The sequence below is a fragment of the Bubalus bubalis genome, chromosome 9 (assembly GCF_019923935.1).
Source record: "Bubalus bubalis isolate 160015118507 breed Murrah chromosome 9, NDDB_SH_1, whole genome shotgun sequence".
Lineage (NCBI taxonomy): Eukaryota > Metazoa > Chordata > Mammalia > Artiodactyla > Bovidae > Bubalus > Bubalus bubalis.
The window spans coordinates 58,451,460-58,469,767 of NC_059165.1; the positions used below are offsets into that span (position 1 = coordinate 58,451,460).

At 41.7% G+C, this 18,308-nt stretch overlaps 1 protein-coding gene across 6 annotated transcripts in view; it reads left to right on the top strand.

Annotated features, from left to right (window-relative positions):
* The window catches only part of DIAPH1 (diaphanous related formin 1), a 110,743-nt gene that overhangs the window by 32,453 nt on the left and 59,982 nt on the right, over positions 1-18,308 (top strand). For 4 of the 6 annotated variants that reach the window (XM_044947559.2, XM_044947561.2, XM_006062670.4 and 1 more), the window contains 15 exons: positions 1,983-2,084; positions 2,432-2,562; positions 2,751-2,837; positions 3,634-3,697; positions 6,355-6,494; positions 7,581-7,689; positions 8,149-8,259; positions 8,560-8,678; positions 9,326-9,442; positions 9,899-10,014; positions 10,540-10,604; positions 11,290-11,469; positions 12,244-13,032; positions 13,906-14,020; positions 14,549-14,557. In XM_044947559.2, the coding sequence (XP_044803494.2) occupies positions 1,983-2,084; positions 2,432-2,562; positions 2,751-2,837; positions 3,634-3,697; positions 6,355-6,494; positions 7,581-7,689; positions 8,149-8,259; positions 8,560-8,678; positions 9,326-9,442; positions 9,899-10,014; positions 10,540-10,604; positions 11,290-11,469; positions 12,244-13,032; positions 13,906-14,020; positions 14,549-14,557 (2,254 nt within the window). The remainder of the gene's footprint in view (positions 1-1,982; positions 2,085-2,431; positions 2,563-2,750; positions 2,838-3,633; positions 3,698-6,354; positions 6,495-7,580; positions 7,690-8,148; positions 8,260-8,559; positions 8,679-9,325; positions 9,443-9,898; positions 10,015-10,539; positions 10,605-11,289; positions 11,470-12,243; positions 13,033-13,905; positions 14,021-14,548; positions 14,558-18,308) is intronic. The other 2 variants (XM_044947560.2, XM_045166573.1) reach the window with 1 other exon arrangement.

The following is an 18,308-nucleotide window of genomic DNA, read 5'->3' on the forward strand; positions in this document are numbered from 1 at the left end:
ACACTGACTTTGCCGCCCTGAGTGAGAACACTTAGTGAATGTCCACTAGTGCTAAGTGTTGCAAAGTTTTGAGTACATGCTTATATGGTTTCATGGGACCTATGGATTAACTTGCATTTACAATCTCAGCTTCAATTAGAGACTAGTGGCAAGTCTAACTAAGTTAAAAGCATGGGTTTAAAACCCTTAATACAGGGCCTGGCACCTGTGGTAGTAAACCCTCAACCAGTACTACTACTATTGCTTTTCACTGAAGCTTTCAGTTTGTCTCATAATAATCCAAGTGTGTTAGGAGTCTAAGAGTATGATCTTTCAAGACAATCTCTTAGGGGCTTTGGATTGCAAATGTGGATGTCTTCAGGGCAAGGGGAGGTAGCATAAATAAGTTAGGGCTACATAGTGAAAGTGAAGTTGCTCAGTCGTGTCCGACTTTTTGCGACCCCATGGACTATATCCTCCATCCATGGGATTTTCTAGGCAAGAATACTGGAGTGGGTTGCCATTTCCTTCTCCGGGGGATCTTCCCGACCCAGGGATCGAACCTGGGTTTCCCACATTGCGGGCAGACGCTTTACCATCTGAGCCACTAGGGAATCCCCCAAAGGCTACATAAGAGATGATAAAAAGGAAAGGAGACTACAGTGAAATGAAGAACATTTGGTGTTTTTGTTAAAAGCCAGCCACAATTCACTTGCAGGTTTTGTAGCATTCCTGTTGGGAATGCTAGCCCAGTAGTGCCAGATGTTTCTATTTTTCAAGAAGCCAGAAATCTGTACCTTTTAAAAAAAACAACAAAAATTGTTTTTTAAAAAACAAATAGCCAGCATTCATATTTCCCTAATAAGGTCATGAAAAAATTTTTTTTGTTTATTCAAGCCACGATTCCAGATAGGGTCCATTGTAATATTCTCCTAAGTTTCGTTTGAACTACAGATTTTCTTTCTTTTATCCTTCCTATTGCTATAAAAAGTTTCTTGAAGAAGCTGTTTGACTTTTACAGTTTTCTATAATCTTAAATTTGCTGATTGTATCCCTTGGTGCTAGAAATTCACATTTTTTATGAAGTCTCTCAAATTTAAAATGTTGAAATTTTTAGAAGACAAAGCATACTTAGAAATTTTAGAAGACAAAGAATACTTCATCTTTCAGCCTGATTCAGCCTCAGGGCCACTATTTTGCAATTTTCTGTTCAGTTTATCTATAAAAGGAGGAAGAAAGCACCAGAAATTGAGTCAGAAAAAAGTCAGATTGCTATTACGGTTTGGTGGTGGTGATTCCTTCACACATCACACACATACACATGGAGAAGAAATTGAATATTTCCACTTTTTCCCTCCTGTACATTTCCATTTTAAATAATATTCTGGACTTGTTAGGGTTGAACTTCTGCTCACAGAGATAGGAGGGTCAAACAGATGGTTTTATATGTAACAGGCTCAAGCAGAGCCTTTCTCCTGATAACACACTCCATATTATGTCTGTTGAGGGAATTTGTCAGCTTCCAGTTTGTTCTTCATGGAGGAGTTTGTCCAGGGACTTAGTTAACCAGGAATAATTGGTGTTTAGGCCTAGAGTGGCACAGATTTTGCTGGTGTTTGAATGGTGCCAGTGGTCCAGTGCTTCAGCCTGAAGAAACTACTAAAGTCCATCCCAGGTGCAGAAAATATTAATGCTTTGTTTGTTTTTCTTTCAATAATACAAAGTAAGTTTTCCCTCTGTATTGAGAGTCCATTTTTGTTAGGAGAAAATTTAAGTGTATGTATATAAAAATGTCTGTTGGGATTTATACTAAAATGTTAAGCATATTTATCCCTGAGGAATTCCCATCATCTATAATAGCTTAAGTCTCTAGGGGTCAGGAAGATTTCTTTATTCAGTAAGCATTTAGTGTGTTCATCTCTTCACTAAGTATACTAAATATTAAACACTCAAACTTGTAAGGAATTCAAAGCAATTTTCCCCCTTTTTTCTCCTGCCACTAGCTGGATATGAACCTGAACGAGGAGAAACAGCAACCTTTGAGGGAGAAGGACATTATCATCAAGAGAGAGATGGTGTCCCAGTACTTGCACACCTCCAAGGCTGTGAGTCCTGGGGCAGGTACCCATGACATGGGAGACTGTGCCCTTATCTTGGCCATGTTTGTTTTGCTACTTTCATAGAACATTTTATGTCCACGTCAGTTCCATTTCATTCTTGTATGTAAACTTACTTATTTTTTACACTCATTTGAGTTACTTTTCTTATATACTTCTGCCTAATTCAATCATCATAAAGTATGATGAGTAATGGGAAGGAAATTCTGAATCTCATGGTTCTGTGCTATGTATGATGGATGTCTGCCCTCATACTGTTTAAATGGTATTAACTAATACCAGTCCAATTTATGACTGAGTCCAATGTTTGCTGACCTCTATTTGCTTCTTTGCAGGGCATGAGCCAGAAGGAGAGCTCTAGGTCAGCCATGATGTACATTCAGGAGTTGAGGTCAGGCTTGCGGGATATGTCTCTGCTCAGCTGCCTGGAGTCCCTACGTGTCTCCCTCAACAACAACCCTGTCAGGTGAGGATTCTCAGGTGGAAATAGGAGTAAGAGCCCACTGTAGAATTCACTAGTGGGGATTAGAAATCCAAGGAATCAGGGAAGTATGACAGTGTTCTGGATTGGGAGTAAGAAGTTGCCAGGATACACTTTATTTTGGTGGATAAGAATATATTGATTTGATATTGCATTGTCTTTGTTCCTAACAGTTGGGTCCAAACATTTGGTGCTGAGGGCCTGGCCTCCTTATTGGACATCCTTAAACGACTTCATGATGAGAAGGAGGAGACTGCTGGGTGAGGACTTCCAAGTCTTGTCATCTTCTAGGTGGAGGGTAGTAGAGGAATTGGCTATTCACTGTAAAGGAGGAAATAAGTTAGGACTAGGACATTATATGTTAGCTGAGAATGGGGTTTATTGTGGCGGTTACTGGAGGATGAATAATGATTATAGGTACAGGAAAAGGAAGAGGAACTTAAATTTCTCAGTATATACCACATATGATTGTGAGTCTCCCAACAAAGATTCTTATCCAGTCTGGAAATAGGGTCTGATTAGTCCAAAGCTCTCCCGTCTGGTCTGGGTCATATCTCATTTGGAAATACGTGTGATCAGTTTGAGACTAACTTTATGATAGTCTTCAGGGTTGAAACAATTCTTGTACTGACTTAGGTTAGGCTTTCTTGAAGCCAACCTGACCCAGTATGGTTTCTCTACTTCCTGGGATCTTTCCAAAGCAAAACACAGGTCCTGGGCCTTCCTGAAAGTACAGACTTGAAACCTTTGGTGTAGATGAGGCAAGCAGTAATAGATGGGATGCTACTGTGATAGAATTTAGCCCTTAGGAGCCTACTAGGAGTTAAAGGGGAGATTTTAATATAATACTAAATTCTTGGTTAATGAGAGGATTAGCCAGTGGTTCTTTTTTTCAGCTATCTCTTTTTGCCAGTGTTTCAGGACAAAATGCTATGTGCTAGAATTTACTTAGCTACTAGTTGGGAGTATTTATAAGACCCTTGTTTATAATTGAAAAGTCAGTGGGAGAGAGGTGTAGAATAAAGGGACTTCACTAATTATGTCTTCTACACACAGAGGCTATGACAGCCGTAACAAGCATGAGATCATTCGCTGCTTGAAAGCTTTTATGAATAACAAGGTAAGATGTTCCCATTCTCTTTCTGACTCCCATCATGACCCCTGTTCTTGCTCTTCTGTTGGCAAACTCAAAAAAGAAGGACCTAGAAATACAAGATTCAAGGCTTGTAGCTTTCCCTTTTAGTATCATAACTTTTGATTACCACATACACATACTCTTATGTATCTTTTTCCTCAGTTGTAATGTCTGTTTCAGAGGAAAGGCTTAATTTTCTTCTTCTGTTTATACTTTTGTTAATTATTGAATTTCCTGACCTGCAGTTATTAATCTTTGAAGGGTTTACTTTATTCTCTGCTTTATTGTTTTGTCCCCTGTATGTTCCTACTGTAGAATATTTCCTTTCTTTTTTTTTCCTGTTTAGTATTTAAACCTAGGGAGCCTTCAATGATTTGTTCCTGAGTGCAAATCTGTCTTCCTGACTGTTTAATTTTACTATAATTACTCCATTGGCTTCTGGGGCATTGAAAAAGAAACATAAGAGTCAGTTTTTATTCTTGGAAGACATAGAATTCTGTTGTGTCTGCTCAGTTCAGTTCAGTTGCTCAGTCGTGTCCAACCCTTTGCAACCTCATGAACTGCAGCACTTCCCTGTCCATCACCAACTCCCGGAGTTTACTCAAACTCATGTCCACTGGGTCGGTGATGCCATCCAGTTATCTCATCCTCTGTCGTCCCCTTCTCCTCCTGCCATCAATCTTTCCCAGCGTCAGGGTCTTTTCCAATGAGTCAGCTCTTTGCATCAGGTGGCCAAAGTATTGGAGTTTCAGCTTCAACATCAGTCCTTCCAATGAATATTCAGGACTGATTTCCTTTAGGATGGACTGGTTGGATCTCCTTGCAGTCCAAGGGACTCTCAAGAGTCTTCCTCAACACCACAATTCAAAAGCATCAATTCTTCTGCACTCAGCTTTCTTTATAGTCCAGCTCTCACATCCATACATGACTACTGGAAAAACCATAGCCTTGACTAGACAGATTTTGTTGGCAAAGTAATGTGTCTGCTTTTTAATATGCTGTCTAGGTTGGTCATAACTTTCCTTCCAAGGAGTAAGCGTCTTTTAATTTCATGGCTGCAGTCACCATCTGCAGTGACTTTGGAGCCCAAGAAAATAGTCTGCCACTGTTTCCACTGTTTCTCCATCTATTTGCCATGAAGTGATGGGCCCGGATGCCATGATCTTTGTTTTCTGAATGTTGAGCTTTAAGCCAACTTTTTCCCTCTCCTCTTTCACTTTCATCAAGAGGCTCTTTAGTTCTTCTTCACTTCCTGCCATTAGAGTGGTGTCATCTGCATATCTGAGGTTATTGATATTTCTCCTGGCAGTCTTGATTCCAGCTTGTGTTTCATCCAGCCCAGTGTTTCTCATGATGTACTCTGCATATAAGTTAAATAAGCAGGGTGACAATATACAGCCTTGACGAACTCCTTTTCCTATTTGGAACCAGTCTGTTGTTCCATGTCCAGTTATAACTTGCTTCCTAACCTGCATACAGATTTCTCAAGAGGCAGGTCAGGTGGTCTGGTATTCCCATCTCTTTCAGAATTTTCCACAGTTTATTGTGATCCACAGAGTCAAAGGCTTTGGCATAGTCAATAAAGCAGAAATAGATATTTTTCTGGAACTCTCTTGGTTTTTCAGTGATCCAACGGATGTTGGCATTTTGATCTCTGGTTCCTCTGCCTTTTCTAAAACCAGCTTGAACATCTGGAAGTTCACGATTCACGTATTATTGAAGCCTGGCTTGGCGAATTTTGAACATTACTTGTTGTGTCTGCTAGAAAATTATTTTTTCTATGCTCATTTCTGTTTAGCTATTTTGGGAAACGTGTTCTATCCTATTGTTAGTTTGCTAGGGTTGCTAAAACACAGTACTACCAACCAGGTGTCTTAAACAACAGAAGTTCATTTACCTCACAACTCTAAAGGCTGTAAGTCCAAGATCAAGGTGTCAACAAGATTGGTTTCTTCTGAAGGCTGCAAGGGAGGGTGTGTCCCATGCTTCTCTCCTAGCTTCTGGTGTCTTGCTGGCAAGCTTTGAGATTGCTTGACTTTATATGCATCACCCAGTCTCTGTCTTTGAGTTCACATGGTGTTCTCACTGTTTGCCTACATTTCCTCTTTTTATAAAGACAATAGTTATATTGGGTTAAGGACCCACCCTACTCTAGTCTGGAGAAGGTGATGGCACCCCACTCCAGTACTCTTGCCTGGAAAATCCCATGGGCGGAGGAGCCTGGTGGGCTGCAGTCCATGGGGTTGCGAAGAGTTGGACACGACTGAGCGACTTCACTTTCACTTTTCACTTTCATGCATTGGAGAAGGAAATGGCAACCCACTCCAGTGTTCTTGCCTGGAGAATCCCAGGGACGGGGGAGCCTAGTGGGCTGTCGTCTATGGGGTCACACAGAGTCAGACATGACTGAAGCGACTTAGCAGCAGCAGCAGCTACTCTAGTCTGACCTAATGGTAATCTAACTGACTACATCTGCCTGTGACCCTATTTCTAAATAAGGTTACAATCTCAGGTACTAGGGGTTAGGGCTTCAACATACGGATTTTGGGAGGAACGCCATTCAACCCATAACAACTCGTAAACTTGACCCTGGTTAGGTGCTCTCATCTTTAAGCCTCCCTTTTCTGTTTTTGTCCTCCCAGTTTGGAATCAAGACCATGTTGGAGACAGAAGAAGGAATTCTGCTGCTCGTCAGAGCCATGGATCCTGTGGTTCCCAACATGATGATTGACGCTGCGAAGCTGCTGTCTGCCCTCTGCATCCTGCCACAGCCAGAGGACATGTATGTGCCTGGAATGGTTTCTCTTTTTTCTTTTTTATCATCTTCCTTAGTCTTAAGGAATATTGAGTTGCTTGGGTGTCCACTTACTGTTTAATATTAGGTAAGACTACATTTCTTACATGAACACTGTGAGTCTTAATATTTATGAATGTTTTTTAAGAGATGGAGGCTGTTCTGCATGTACTGCTGGTTATCAAAGGTACAGCAGAATGCCTCCTAGATCTCCAGTAATGTCTGTATTGTCTAGGACAAGGGTTTCTTTTTACATTTTTTAAAATTCAGAAGTAACACAAGGTTATTTTAAAAATCCGAACAACACAGAAGTATATGAAGTACAATTCAACAATGTCATCCCTTTGGCAAACCCTGTCCTGCAGAGGTGACCACTGTTAATGGTGTGGTGCAGTCTCATGGATCATTTTCTAGTGTAGACAAATATACTAAGTTATAACATACATGCCACTCCAAAAGATGGTATCTTAGAATTAAGGAAAGGAGGTGCTAAGTGGTAAAGAATCCACCTGCCAATGAGGAGATGCTAGAGACACTTCCCCCTGGGTCGGGAAGATACCCTGGAGTAGGAAATGGCAACCTGCTCCAGTATTCTTGCCTGGAAAATTCCATGGATGGAGGAGCCCGGTGGGCTACAGTCCATGGGACTGCAAAGAGTTGGACATGACTGAGCACACATACATGTATTTTTTGTACAATATATATATATATTATTTCATATTTATGTAGTTATGTTGGGTAGATTTTCTAGAAGTAGGCCAATGTTATCGGCATTAAAAACTGTTACTGTTAAATGCCTCTCCAAGAGTTGTCCAGTTTATACGCCCTAGAACAGGGGTCTTAATTTGGTAAATATGGATAGGAGTCTAGGGCTGGATTTTTAGGGAGTGCATTTTTCTGAAGAGATGGTGCTTAGTTTCCTGGTGATTTGGCCTCTGCTCTATATGATAATAAGAAGAATATGAGAAATCCAGAATGTTGATATTGTCTGTTTCCTAACTGATCTGTGCCCCTGTGTAATCTCCCTGATCAGAGCACCTGACTAGTTCTCTCCCTTTCCTCACTCTTGGGCAGGAATGAAAGGGTTTTGGAGGCGATGACAGAAAGAGCTGAAATGGATGAGGTGGAACGTTTTCAGCCGCTGCTGGATGGATTAAAAAGTGGGACCTCCATTGCTCTCAAGGCATGTATACCTGTGAAATGGCCTACAAGTAGAATTCAAGACAGAAAGACTGAAGTTCATTTGACCTTTTAAAAGAACACATGGAGTGGTTACCAACAATGTATTTTATATTTCAGAGTTCTTTCTGAAGGGAAAATGGTTACTCTTCTCTCTAAAAAGCAGAGAAAGAACTGTTTTCCTCATTATGAGATGGAAAAAAGGCATGGTATTTATTTACAAGCTAGGAAAACCAAGGCCTAGAACAAATTACACTTTCAAATCCCCAGAATTCTTTAGACCTCTGAGCTCTCTGGACCTGTGTTTAAACCAGGTTATTTTGCTGTAACAGAAAATCATTTTTGTCGTTTTTGTACTGCATCTTCTAGGTTATATTTGGGGGCCTCAGAATGCATGTAAAGAGAATGGATCTTGATCTGTAGGAGTTAACATTGACACAGCTGCTGAATTTTCTTATCTTAGGTGGGATGCCTACAGCTCATCAATGCTCTCATCACACCTGCTGAAGAACTTGACTTCCGAGTTCACATCCGAAGTGAACTGATGCGCTTGGGGCTGCACCAAGTGTTGCAGGTGAGAGGCAGCTCTTCGTTAGAAAGGCTGGGCTGGTTCCTCCTGCTCCTATAGCCCCGCCATCCCTGGGATAACTTCCATTTTCAGTTTAAAAACCAGGTCGAGGGAGTTCCCTGGTGGTCTACTGGTTAGGATTCAGCACTTTCACTGCTGTGGCCTGGGTTCAGTTCCTGGTTGGGGAACCACGGCAGGTCATGCAGCGTGGCCAGACAAACCAAAAAAAACAGTGTGAAAGGTTTGGGTTTCTAGCCAGCATCAGGCACTTCTGGGTTCCCTGACCTATATTTCTGACATTGACAGGACCTTCGAGAGATTGAAAATGAAGATATGAGAGTGCAGCTTACTGTATTTGATGAACAAGGAGAAGAAGATTCCTATGACCTGAAGGGACGGCTGGATGACATTCGAATGGAGATGGAATATCCTTTTACTGACTGGGTTGAAGACAGACAATTCAGTTGTTTTCAGTTATAGATCCCTGTATGGAGTGGTGTAGAGTTGATGATCAGAAGAGGGCCTGTCTTCTTAGTAGATAAGGTAGCTGTCTTTTGATTGCTGTGGATTTATTTACCTCAGCATGGACTAGAGAAGTTGGGAAAGGTCATCTGAGGGTTGCTCAGCATGGAAGCAGCCATTATAGTTAGTATAGATCTCCTAGAACACAATAGCTTAGCTTATTAAGATGTGGAACTGGTTTTGGAAGGACATAGGCAAATCAGGGAATAGGGCTGTAACTTGTATGTGCCCCTGTGACTGACATGGGGAATAATTTGGTTACCTATCGATATTTTCCACAAGTGACTTTGAGGCACTTACCTTTTTCTTTCTGGCTATTGCTTGATTTTCAAGCCAAGTACTAGGCATTTTGTCTCTGTGTATAGTACCACTGACTCATTGGTCCTCTGTCCAAAGGAATTTTACACAGCTTAAAGTTTAGGGCAGGGTGTACAGGAGGAACAGCTGTTAGAACAGAAGTGGCATCTTGTTCCTTTTCGAGAGTTGTCAAGCTACCTGTCAGACATATTTTCTAAGTATATGCTTTCCTTAGCCTCTTTTCCTTTTCCACTGACTTCAGTGAAGTCTTCCAGATTCTCTTAAACACAGTGAAGGATTCAAAAGCAGAGCAGCACTTCCTGTCCATCCTGCAGCACTTACTCTTAGTCCGAAATGACTATGAGGCCAGGTGAGATGGTATACCTTTGGGAAGATTAATCTGAACCTAAATGGAGAGAGCAAAATCCAAGTGAACTGCCCTCTTTCACAGTGGGGTGAAGGCCATAGCCAAGAAAGGCAGCAGTATAAAGTTCTGGAACATGAGGTTCAACCATAGACTAGAGATTCAGCAGTAGTACTCTCTGTCACAGGCAGGGTCTAGCTTGAATTTTAGATGGAAAAGGATTTATACTGGGAGACAGATGGCAAGAAGTTTTGACTCTCTGAAGTAAATGTGCATAGCTGATGCGGAAGAAGGGGATTTCTTAGCATGGCAGCAGTACTCTGTTAATTTTATGAAAAAGTCTTTTCCAGGACATTTATCTTCAGGTCCTTCTGTTGTCTAAGCAATTTACCTTTCTTGATCCTGAATACCAAAATTATATTTTGGTTTTCCATTAGTAATCTTGTTTTGTTTCTTCTGTAGACCGCAGTACTATAAGTTGATTGAAGAATGTATTTCTCAGATAGTTCTGCATAAGAATGGGGCTGATCCTGACTTCAAGTGCCGGCACCTCCAGATTGACATTGAGGGACTGATTGGTAAGTGTATTCATCTATTTGGTTCCATGAAACATTGCTTCCACCTTTCATTTTCCATCTTTCTTTCAGTGAAGATTTCAGAGAAGGTACTTTTCTAGCCCATGGGTATTTCCATTTTTACTCTCTCTTTGGTGATATAACAATATCTATGCTAGGAATATACAGGCCTTTAGTTTATTTCCAGGAAATTCTAAAAATTTTTCCCTTCTCATACACCTCCCCACCTTTTGAAGGGACTTCAGGTATTGTCTCTAACTCCTGCTGGCCCCAGAGATTCATAAGTACTACTTCTAGGTATTCTCTGTGCCACCCAGCATGGTGGCCATACTGTGTAACAGGCACTCAGAAATTATATGTTGAACTTAGCTGAAAGTTCCATTTCTTTGTCTCATACAGAACATTAAGAAGGATAAGAAAAATAACCAAAGGGAAATCTTTGCTCCTTTTGTTTATATGGAAGGGCTTAGTGAGAGGGGCAGAGGAGAATTGGGAACTTGACTTCCTGACTCTTTGCCTTCTTTTTAGACCAAATGATTGATAAAACAAAGGTGGAGAAATCAGAAGCCAAAGCTACAGAGCTGGAAAAAAAGGTATGTATGAGAGATCAAAAATAATTGAGCTATATCTTTCTTTGTTTAAAGGTTTTGATTTTTCCAACATGTGACACAGTTACCCATGATACTTTGGAAGCGTTCAGCACACAATAGCAGTTCCTTGGGGAAACCTTTCTGGTGTAGGTTACTCAGTGGAGAAAGTGTGATCATGGTATAGATGTGATCATGAAGAGCTGGTCAGTTGTGAGTTTGCATAGTTCATGGGCCCCCGAGCAGGAGGAAGACAGGTGGCACTCTCATATAATGTTGTCAGCACTTGGGTTTGCTTGAAGTCTCAGGGCTCTTAGCCATAGAATAATAGGAACTGGAATATGTCTGAATTCTTTTTCTCTTTGATTAAGGACTCCTGTTGTTGATAACTTTGATCCTTGAGACTGTTGGGATTGTGCACCTTAGCTATCGTGGTTAAATGTCCTTAAAATCTTGGTGGTGGTGGCTTTTTTAAAAAATCACTCCCAATTATAGATAGTCTATGGAAATAATCCCTGGCTTCCCCCTCATTTAACCTTGATTTTAAGGTCAAAATCATGGTGGCCTGTTTTCCCAGGCATTCCTTGGGTCAGTGAGCTCAACAGATCAAGGATTAACACAAAACAGTAAATTATGGGGAATAACACTGGGCTTTTGCTGAGATGGAGAACCTGATTTCTTTCTCTTCTAGCTGGACTCCGAGTTAACAGCTCGACATGAGCTCCAGGTGGAAATGAAAAAGATGGAAAGTGACTTTGAGCAGAAGCTCCAGGATATTCAGGGAGAAAAGGATGCATTGGATTCTGAAAAGCAAAAAATTGCCACGGAGAAACAGGACCTGGAAGCAGAAGTGTCTCAGCTCACAGGAGAGGTAATGTCCTAACAGGGAAGGCAGAGTGACCTGTGACTGCCATCAGCAGCTTCAGGGTGAGCCTGTGTTGGAGCAGGACTCTGTCATCTTACAACTTGGAAGAGTTCAGATACTAATAGGTAATCTAGTTGGGTGACGCATATTCTTTAAATCATGAACTGTTTTGGGGATAAGTAATACATAAGATAGACAATTTGGAGAATACATAACAACACAAAGAATAAAATGAGTCACAGAACTACCCAGAGATAAAGATAATATTTCTAGTAATTTAGAAATTTTCTAGTAAATTTAGCAGTAAATACTAAATAAACGATGCTATTTACTAATTTTCTCTTACTTTAGTCATCTCTGGATAGATCTATGCCTACATACTCTCTCTGCAGTTATAGATATTTATATGATCTGTGATACCTGATAACTTGATCACTTTATGTGGTTATATTACTACATTTATAACACATATGTTAATTATATAACTAGAATATTTAGTTTACTTGATCTTTGCAATTTCTAATCAAAGGGAGAGTTTAACATAAACTTTGAAGTTGCCTTCTTAATGCAAAGCATACTGAACTAAGAACATGAATACCTGAATTCTAGTTTTGTCTCTGTTGCTAAGTAAGTCTGTGACTTTAGGTAGAGCCTATCAACTAACTATTTTCACTCCCTTCATGTGTAAAATGAGATGTTTGGATCAAGTAATTTCTTAGGTTCTTTCCAGTGGTCCCTGAAGTGGAGTGAGACATATTCTTCTTGGTGGTATTTCTGCAGGTCGCCAAGCTGTCCAAGGAACTGGAAGACGCCAAGAAAGAAGTGGCTTCTCTCTCTGCTGCAGTTACTGCTGTAGCCCCTCCTAGCAGTGCTACTGTTACCCCTGCCCCTCCTTTACCTGGTGACTCTGGGCCCGTTATACCCCCTTTATCAGTCCCCACACCCCCTCTTCCTGAGGCCAGGGTCAGTCCTCCTCCACCACCTCCTCCTCCTCCTTTACCTGGGTGTGTTTTCATCCCCCCACCTGGGGGTCCTAGCATCCCCCCTCCTCCCCCTTTGCCTGGAGGTGGTAGCATCCCCCCACCTCCTCCTCCCTCTTTGCCTGTAGGTGTTAGCATCCCCCCACCTCCTCCCCCTTTGCCTGGAGGTATTAGCATCCCCCCACCTCCTCCCCTGCCTGGAGGTCCTGTCCTCCCCCCACCCCCTCCTCCCCTGCCTGGAGGTCCTGTCCTCCCCCCACCGCCTCCTCCCCTGCCTGGAGGTCCTGGCCTCCCCCCACCCCCTCCTCTCCTTCCTGGAAGTCTTGGCCTCCCCCCACCCCCTCCTCCCCTGCCTGGAGGTCCTGGCCTCCCCCCACCCCCTCCTCCCTTGCCCGGAGGACCAGGAATGTTACCTCCCCCTCCCCCTTTTCCTGGTGGAATCCCTCCACCCCCTCCATTTCCTGGAGGCCCTGGCATTCCTCCACCTCTCCCTTTTGGAGTTCCTGCAGCCCCAGTTCTGCCATATGGATTAACCCCAAAGAAACTTTACAAGCCAGAGGTGCAGCTCCGTAGGCCAAACTGGTCCAAGGTGAGAATTTCTGTCCATCTCTTCATTAGTAGATTAAAAAAAAAAAAACCCTTCAGCTTCCTACTCTGTGTTTTGTGCATAATTGGACTCCCCTTTCTTATGGTTCACATCTGTGTGTCTTCAAGTTCCACTCATGCATATGTTTATTCAGCAGATAATAGACATATCCTGTATGCCAGATATCACTTGGGAGAGTTCTTGGAGCCTGTACTCTGCTAGAAAACCTAAACTTATCCTACAGTTAATGTTTTTTGCCCTTTTCACTGAGGATATGAGTGCCATGATACTGCACAGTTCGATAATAGTCATTTCACTGATCTACAAGGTACTGATAATTTTACTGATCCAAAACTCATAGATTTATGGATACAGCCCCCTACCACCTCTGCCCACCCAGTAAATGAGTTACACAGGATATGATTGCACACATATGGTATGTGTTTGAGACCCTTAAGATTCTACATCAGTCCTTCGCTTTTGGAAACCAAGTGAAAATAAAGGAACTTAGGGATTTGTTCATAAAATGAATGAATTTGGTAATTAGCCACACTGATGGGGAAAGTGTAATGTAAAGCAAGGGAAGATGTAAAATAAAGCCATATTGCTTCTAAAAGTAGAGGATTGGGGGTTAGAAGGAGGATAAGCAGCATATCTGAGTCTAGTTTCTAAATAAACACCAATAAACACACAAGCTGGCATCATCATCTGGTCTACCACAAAGAGCATAGCTGTTCTCTGCGTCCCAGGTTAGTTTTACTCTAGTAAGATGTTGACAGTAACCAGCCAGCTGCTGCTTTCACATTCAGTCAGTTTTCTAGGATGGGAAGTACAGAGCTCGGCTTAGTAACTCTTAACACCTGCCTGTGTCTACAGTTTGTCGCTGAGGACCTTTCCCAGGACTGCTTCTGGACAAAGGTGAAGGAGGACCGATTTGAGAACAGTGAACTTTTCGCCAAACTTACCAGTACCTTTTCTGCCCAGACTAAGAGTGAGTCCTTTCCTCTTTCTGGCAAAGGGCCAACTTAAGACTAGGGACCAGACTAGGACTTAGAAAGTTCATTAAGGTGGTCTCCCATTTCTTTCCCTTCCCTGGTTGAGGATTGAAGAGAGCTGGGGGGTTCCTATTCAGAAGAAAGTAAGTTTGGTTTTATATTCTGGGGATGCTGGAGTTGGCAAAGAGAACTGTTGCATGTAGGTGTTTTGTCCCCCAGTTTTTGTGCATGTAGGTATTTTATGTCAGTGGAGCATGTGGGGATGTGAGATTAACATCACAGAGCTCAGGCTGGGCCCATCTTGAAATGATTCTGGCACTGCCTTTAAGGCACCACCCTCAAACCTATATACATAGTTGATCAGAGTTGGGCAGAGTCCTTAGTATTAGTAGGTCCAGTGGCTGAGCAACTGTCTTTGTACAATAACAGAGAACCATACATGATCCCCTTTTTTTTTTTTTTTTTTTTTTTCATTTCTTTCCAATATCTGATGCTTTCTCCTTCCTGGCCATTTGCTCCTGCAGCTTCAAAAGGTAAGAGTACCGAAGAGCCATGTAGTTGGGTCTCTTGAATATTAGAGAAAACAGTGAAACAGATGTAAAGGAATTTCTCTTTGAAAACTAAGACTAGAAACTGGGGACTGATTTCTCTTTTGCTAGTTTTTTTAAGAGTCCAGAAGGACCAGTAACTCTGATGTTAACTGACAAGGACGAAAATTATTTTAAATCAAAGCTACCATATACTTGTTCTTTCTTTGGAAGGTGAGGGACAGCTTAAATGATAATGCTGTTACTTCACATTTGTGTTGTGTTTTACAAATTTGAAAGTTATTGAGCATGTTTTACCCTGTTAAACCTGCAAAGAAACCTTATGAGATAGGCAGGGTGTATGTCATCTCCATTCCATAGTGTTCATAGACTGATTAGTTAAGTGCTTGCCAAAGGTTGTATGACCAGATCCAGGGATCCTGACTTCTGGTCTGTCTTTTCATATAAATTCTTGCTTTTCATCTTCACCTTTGTATCTTCCCTTTTATTTTAGAAGAGCCGATCTCTTTTGGCCTCTTCTTTCTTCACTTCCTAATTTTTGTGGTTTCATGCTGTTTTGTGATGGGGCATTGTAGTTATTTCCCCAGAGGGATGCAGTATTTGAAAAATACTGTCATGCCTAATGACAGTTAGAACCTAATAATTTTGTATTTCCAACTTCTACCAGCTTTTTTGTTTATTTAGAGGTTTATTTTGATCCTAGTGATAACAATTGAGTGCAACTTTAAAGCATTCCCCTTCACCAGTCAGAGCATTCCCCTTCACCAGTAAATAAGCATTTTTAAAGACAATTACTACCTTTTTCCTTAAGTGATCTGATGAGACTAGGCTGCACTTTGTTCTAATAAGAAACCTAATGGAGAGAGTACCCTGGTGCCTAGTGATTAGGATTCGGTGCTTTCACTGCAGAGGCCCAGGTTTGATCCCTGGTTGGGGCATCATCCCACATGCTACATGGCATACCTCTGTTAATTGTTCAGTCATGTCCAACTCTTTGCTACCCCATGGACTGTAGCCTGGCAGGCTCCTCTGTCCATGGGATTCTCCAGGCAAAAATACTGGAGTGGGCATCCATTCACTTCTCTGGGGGAAATTTCTGACCCAGAGATTGAACCCAGGTCCCTTCCTTGCAGGCAGATTTTTTATCGTCTGAGCCACCAGGAAAGCATGGCAGGGCCAAAACAAAAACAAAAACCCAAAACAACCCATGCTGCTGGCAGCCCTTAGGTATATGTGTGTATCTGGGAGTCAAAGATCACAGTGCTTAGGCCTGTCTTGCTGCCCTAGCATTCAGGGCAAAGTTATCTTTTCCTGTAAGAGCTTTATCCCCTTCTGAACTAAAGTTCAGCCCAGAAAATTACTTCCACCCTCTTGGTTAAAAACGCTGTGATAAGGACTTGTACTACTCTAGAATATCAACAAAGACTGGTTGACAATGAAAATCAACATCAAATTTGCTAATTTGTAAGTTCACAGAATCTACAATCTCTGTCACTTTCTTTCTGGTAGCGTCCCTGAGTGCCACTGCAAATGACGGGGTCCCTTTTCCTCCCTGCTCCGTCACCGTCCTTCTTTTATTCTGTACATTTGTATTGCTATTGATTGCAGCAGACTTTTCTTCAGTTTAGTGGTTTTCCTCGGCGTTACATTCCCACTATGAATTGGTATATAATGTTTTTTAAATACCTAAGCAAGACCTTACTCATCTTTTATTATTTTTCAATAGTGTAACCAAACTTTTCAGTGTTCCTTTAGTCTCAGTTTCTGCCCTGGAAACTACTTTGTAGTCACTGATGATTCTAACTTCCTGACAGCTTTGGCTTCCCCACCCCCTTAAATTATTCTTAGAAAAAGCTGTATCTTAATCTGAAAAGAATAAGTATGAATTAGTCAATTTAGTGTCAGTTTTGATTTTCATGCAGTAATAATCATCATTAATAGTTTGTTGTTACTTTGACTAAGGACAGTTCTAGCTAGTCTTTAAATATCTTTATAGTTAGGACTTTCAGGTGTTAAATTGTCACCCTGTCTTAATTTCCCAGTCTTTTTTATTAGGAAGCACTAGAGAGGGTCGGAGAAGGCAATGGCAACCCAATCCAGTACTCTTGCCTGGAAAATCCCATGCACGGAGGAGCCTGGTAGGCTGCAGTCCATGGGGTCTCGAAGAGTCGGACACAACTGAGCGACTTCACTTTCACTTTTCACTTTCATGCATTGGAGAAGGAAATGGTAACCCACTCCAGTATTCTTGCCTGGAGAATCCCAGGGGCGGCGGAGCTTGGTGGGCTGCTGTCTATGGGGTTGCACAGAGTCGGACATGACTGAAGTGACTTAGCAGCAGCAGCAGCAGAGAGAATAGTCTTGAAAATTATTAAAACATGAGCAATTTTCTAAACAGCCTAAATTTTGATCACTTTAAGAAATTCCTGGGAGAGATTTTTTTTTCCTGCCAAACAAGTACTTATAGTTTACCCAACTCTTAACAGTTATCTGCAGCACTCCCAGCAATGAAACTTTCCTACTTTTCATCAACCACACTAGATCTCTATGTTTCCAATTATCTTCCTACCCAAAACAAATACTTCTTCCTTTAAAAATTATTTCTTCTTTGGATTTTCAGTGTTTTACTGACTTTGATTTTTTTTTTTCCTTCTACATTTTCTTGCTTTCCTTCCCTTTGACTTACTCTGCACATCTGTGGTGATGTAAGCAGTATTTGAATGTCAGGGCTGGTTCTAATGTGTGTTTCTTGGGGACAGGATAGTTGCTTTGACATCCAAGTAGCCGGTGGAGGTGCTGTATGTGGATCCAGTGCCTCGGCATGCACTGTGATCCAGGGACCTCACCTGCTCTGCCTTTCCTGAGCAGTTTTGAGCCTCCCTTTCTTGGTGCTCTGGTTGGCAAACTTAATACAGACTCTTCCCAGGAACCCCATTTCTTTCAACCTGGCCCCCCAAAAACATTTTAGTAAAAAAGACTAGGATTCTTAGAGTTTAGGTTTTCATCAGGTAAAGAATTTCAAGCTATAGAAACTTCAGAGGTGAGGACTCAGAGGAACTAGAGTCCTCAGTGTGAAGGCAAGGTTTCTGGTTCTTTGAGCATCTCTAGCATGACATTGCAGAATACCTTCATTCTTAATCCTTTTTTCAGTAGGTAACCAGTTTCAGTAACCAAGTCTCTCATTCACAGTCTTAATATTGATGCTATAATTAAATGATAGGTAAACACTCAGTAGTAGTAGTAGTAGTAGTGTTAGTCACTCAGTTGTGGCTGATTCTTTGCGACCCCGTGGACTGTAGCCTGCCAGGTTCCTCTCTGTCCAAGGCATTCTCCAGGCAAGAATACTGGAGTGGGTAGCCATTCCCTGCTCCAGGGGCTCTTCCTGACTCAGGGATCAAATCCCAGTCTCTTGCATTGCAGGCAGATTCTTTACCGTCTCAGTCACCATTACCACTCTATTTCATCTTCCAGATGAAGAAGTAGAGATATTGGTTAAATAATTTTTTCAAGGCTCTATGGTAACTGCCAGAGGCAGGATTCAGACTCCAGACTGGGACTCCAAAGTCCTGCTGTAGCCCCCTGCTTTCCAGATGTGTATGTTCCTGCTCTTAAGAGCTTCAGAAGGCTGAGATCCACATGAAAGTTTGAAGAGGGGGATATGATGGCTTTTGCTACCACCTCGTTCATCATGGCACCAGTATTCTTGAATTGGAAGTGACTCTTATGAATACAAAAA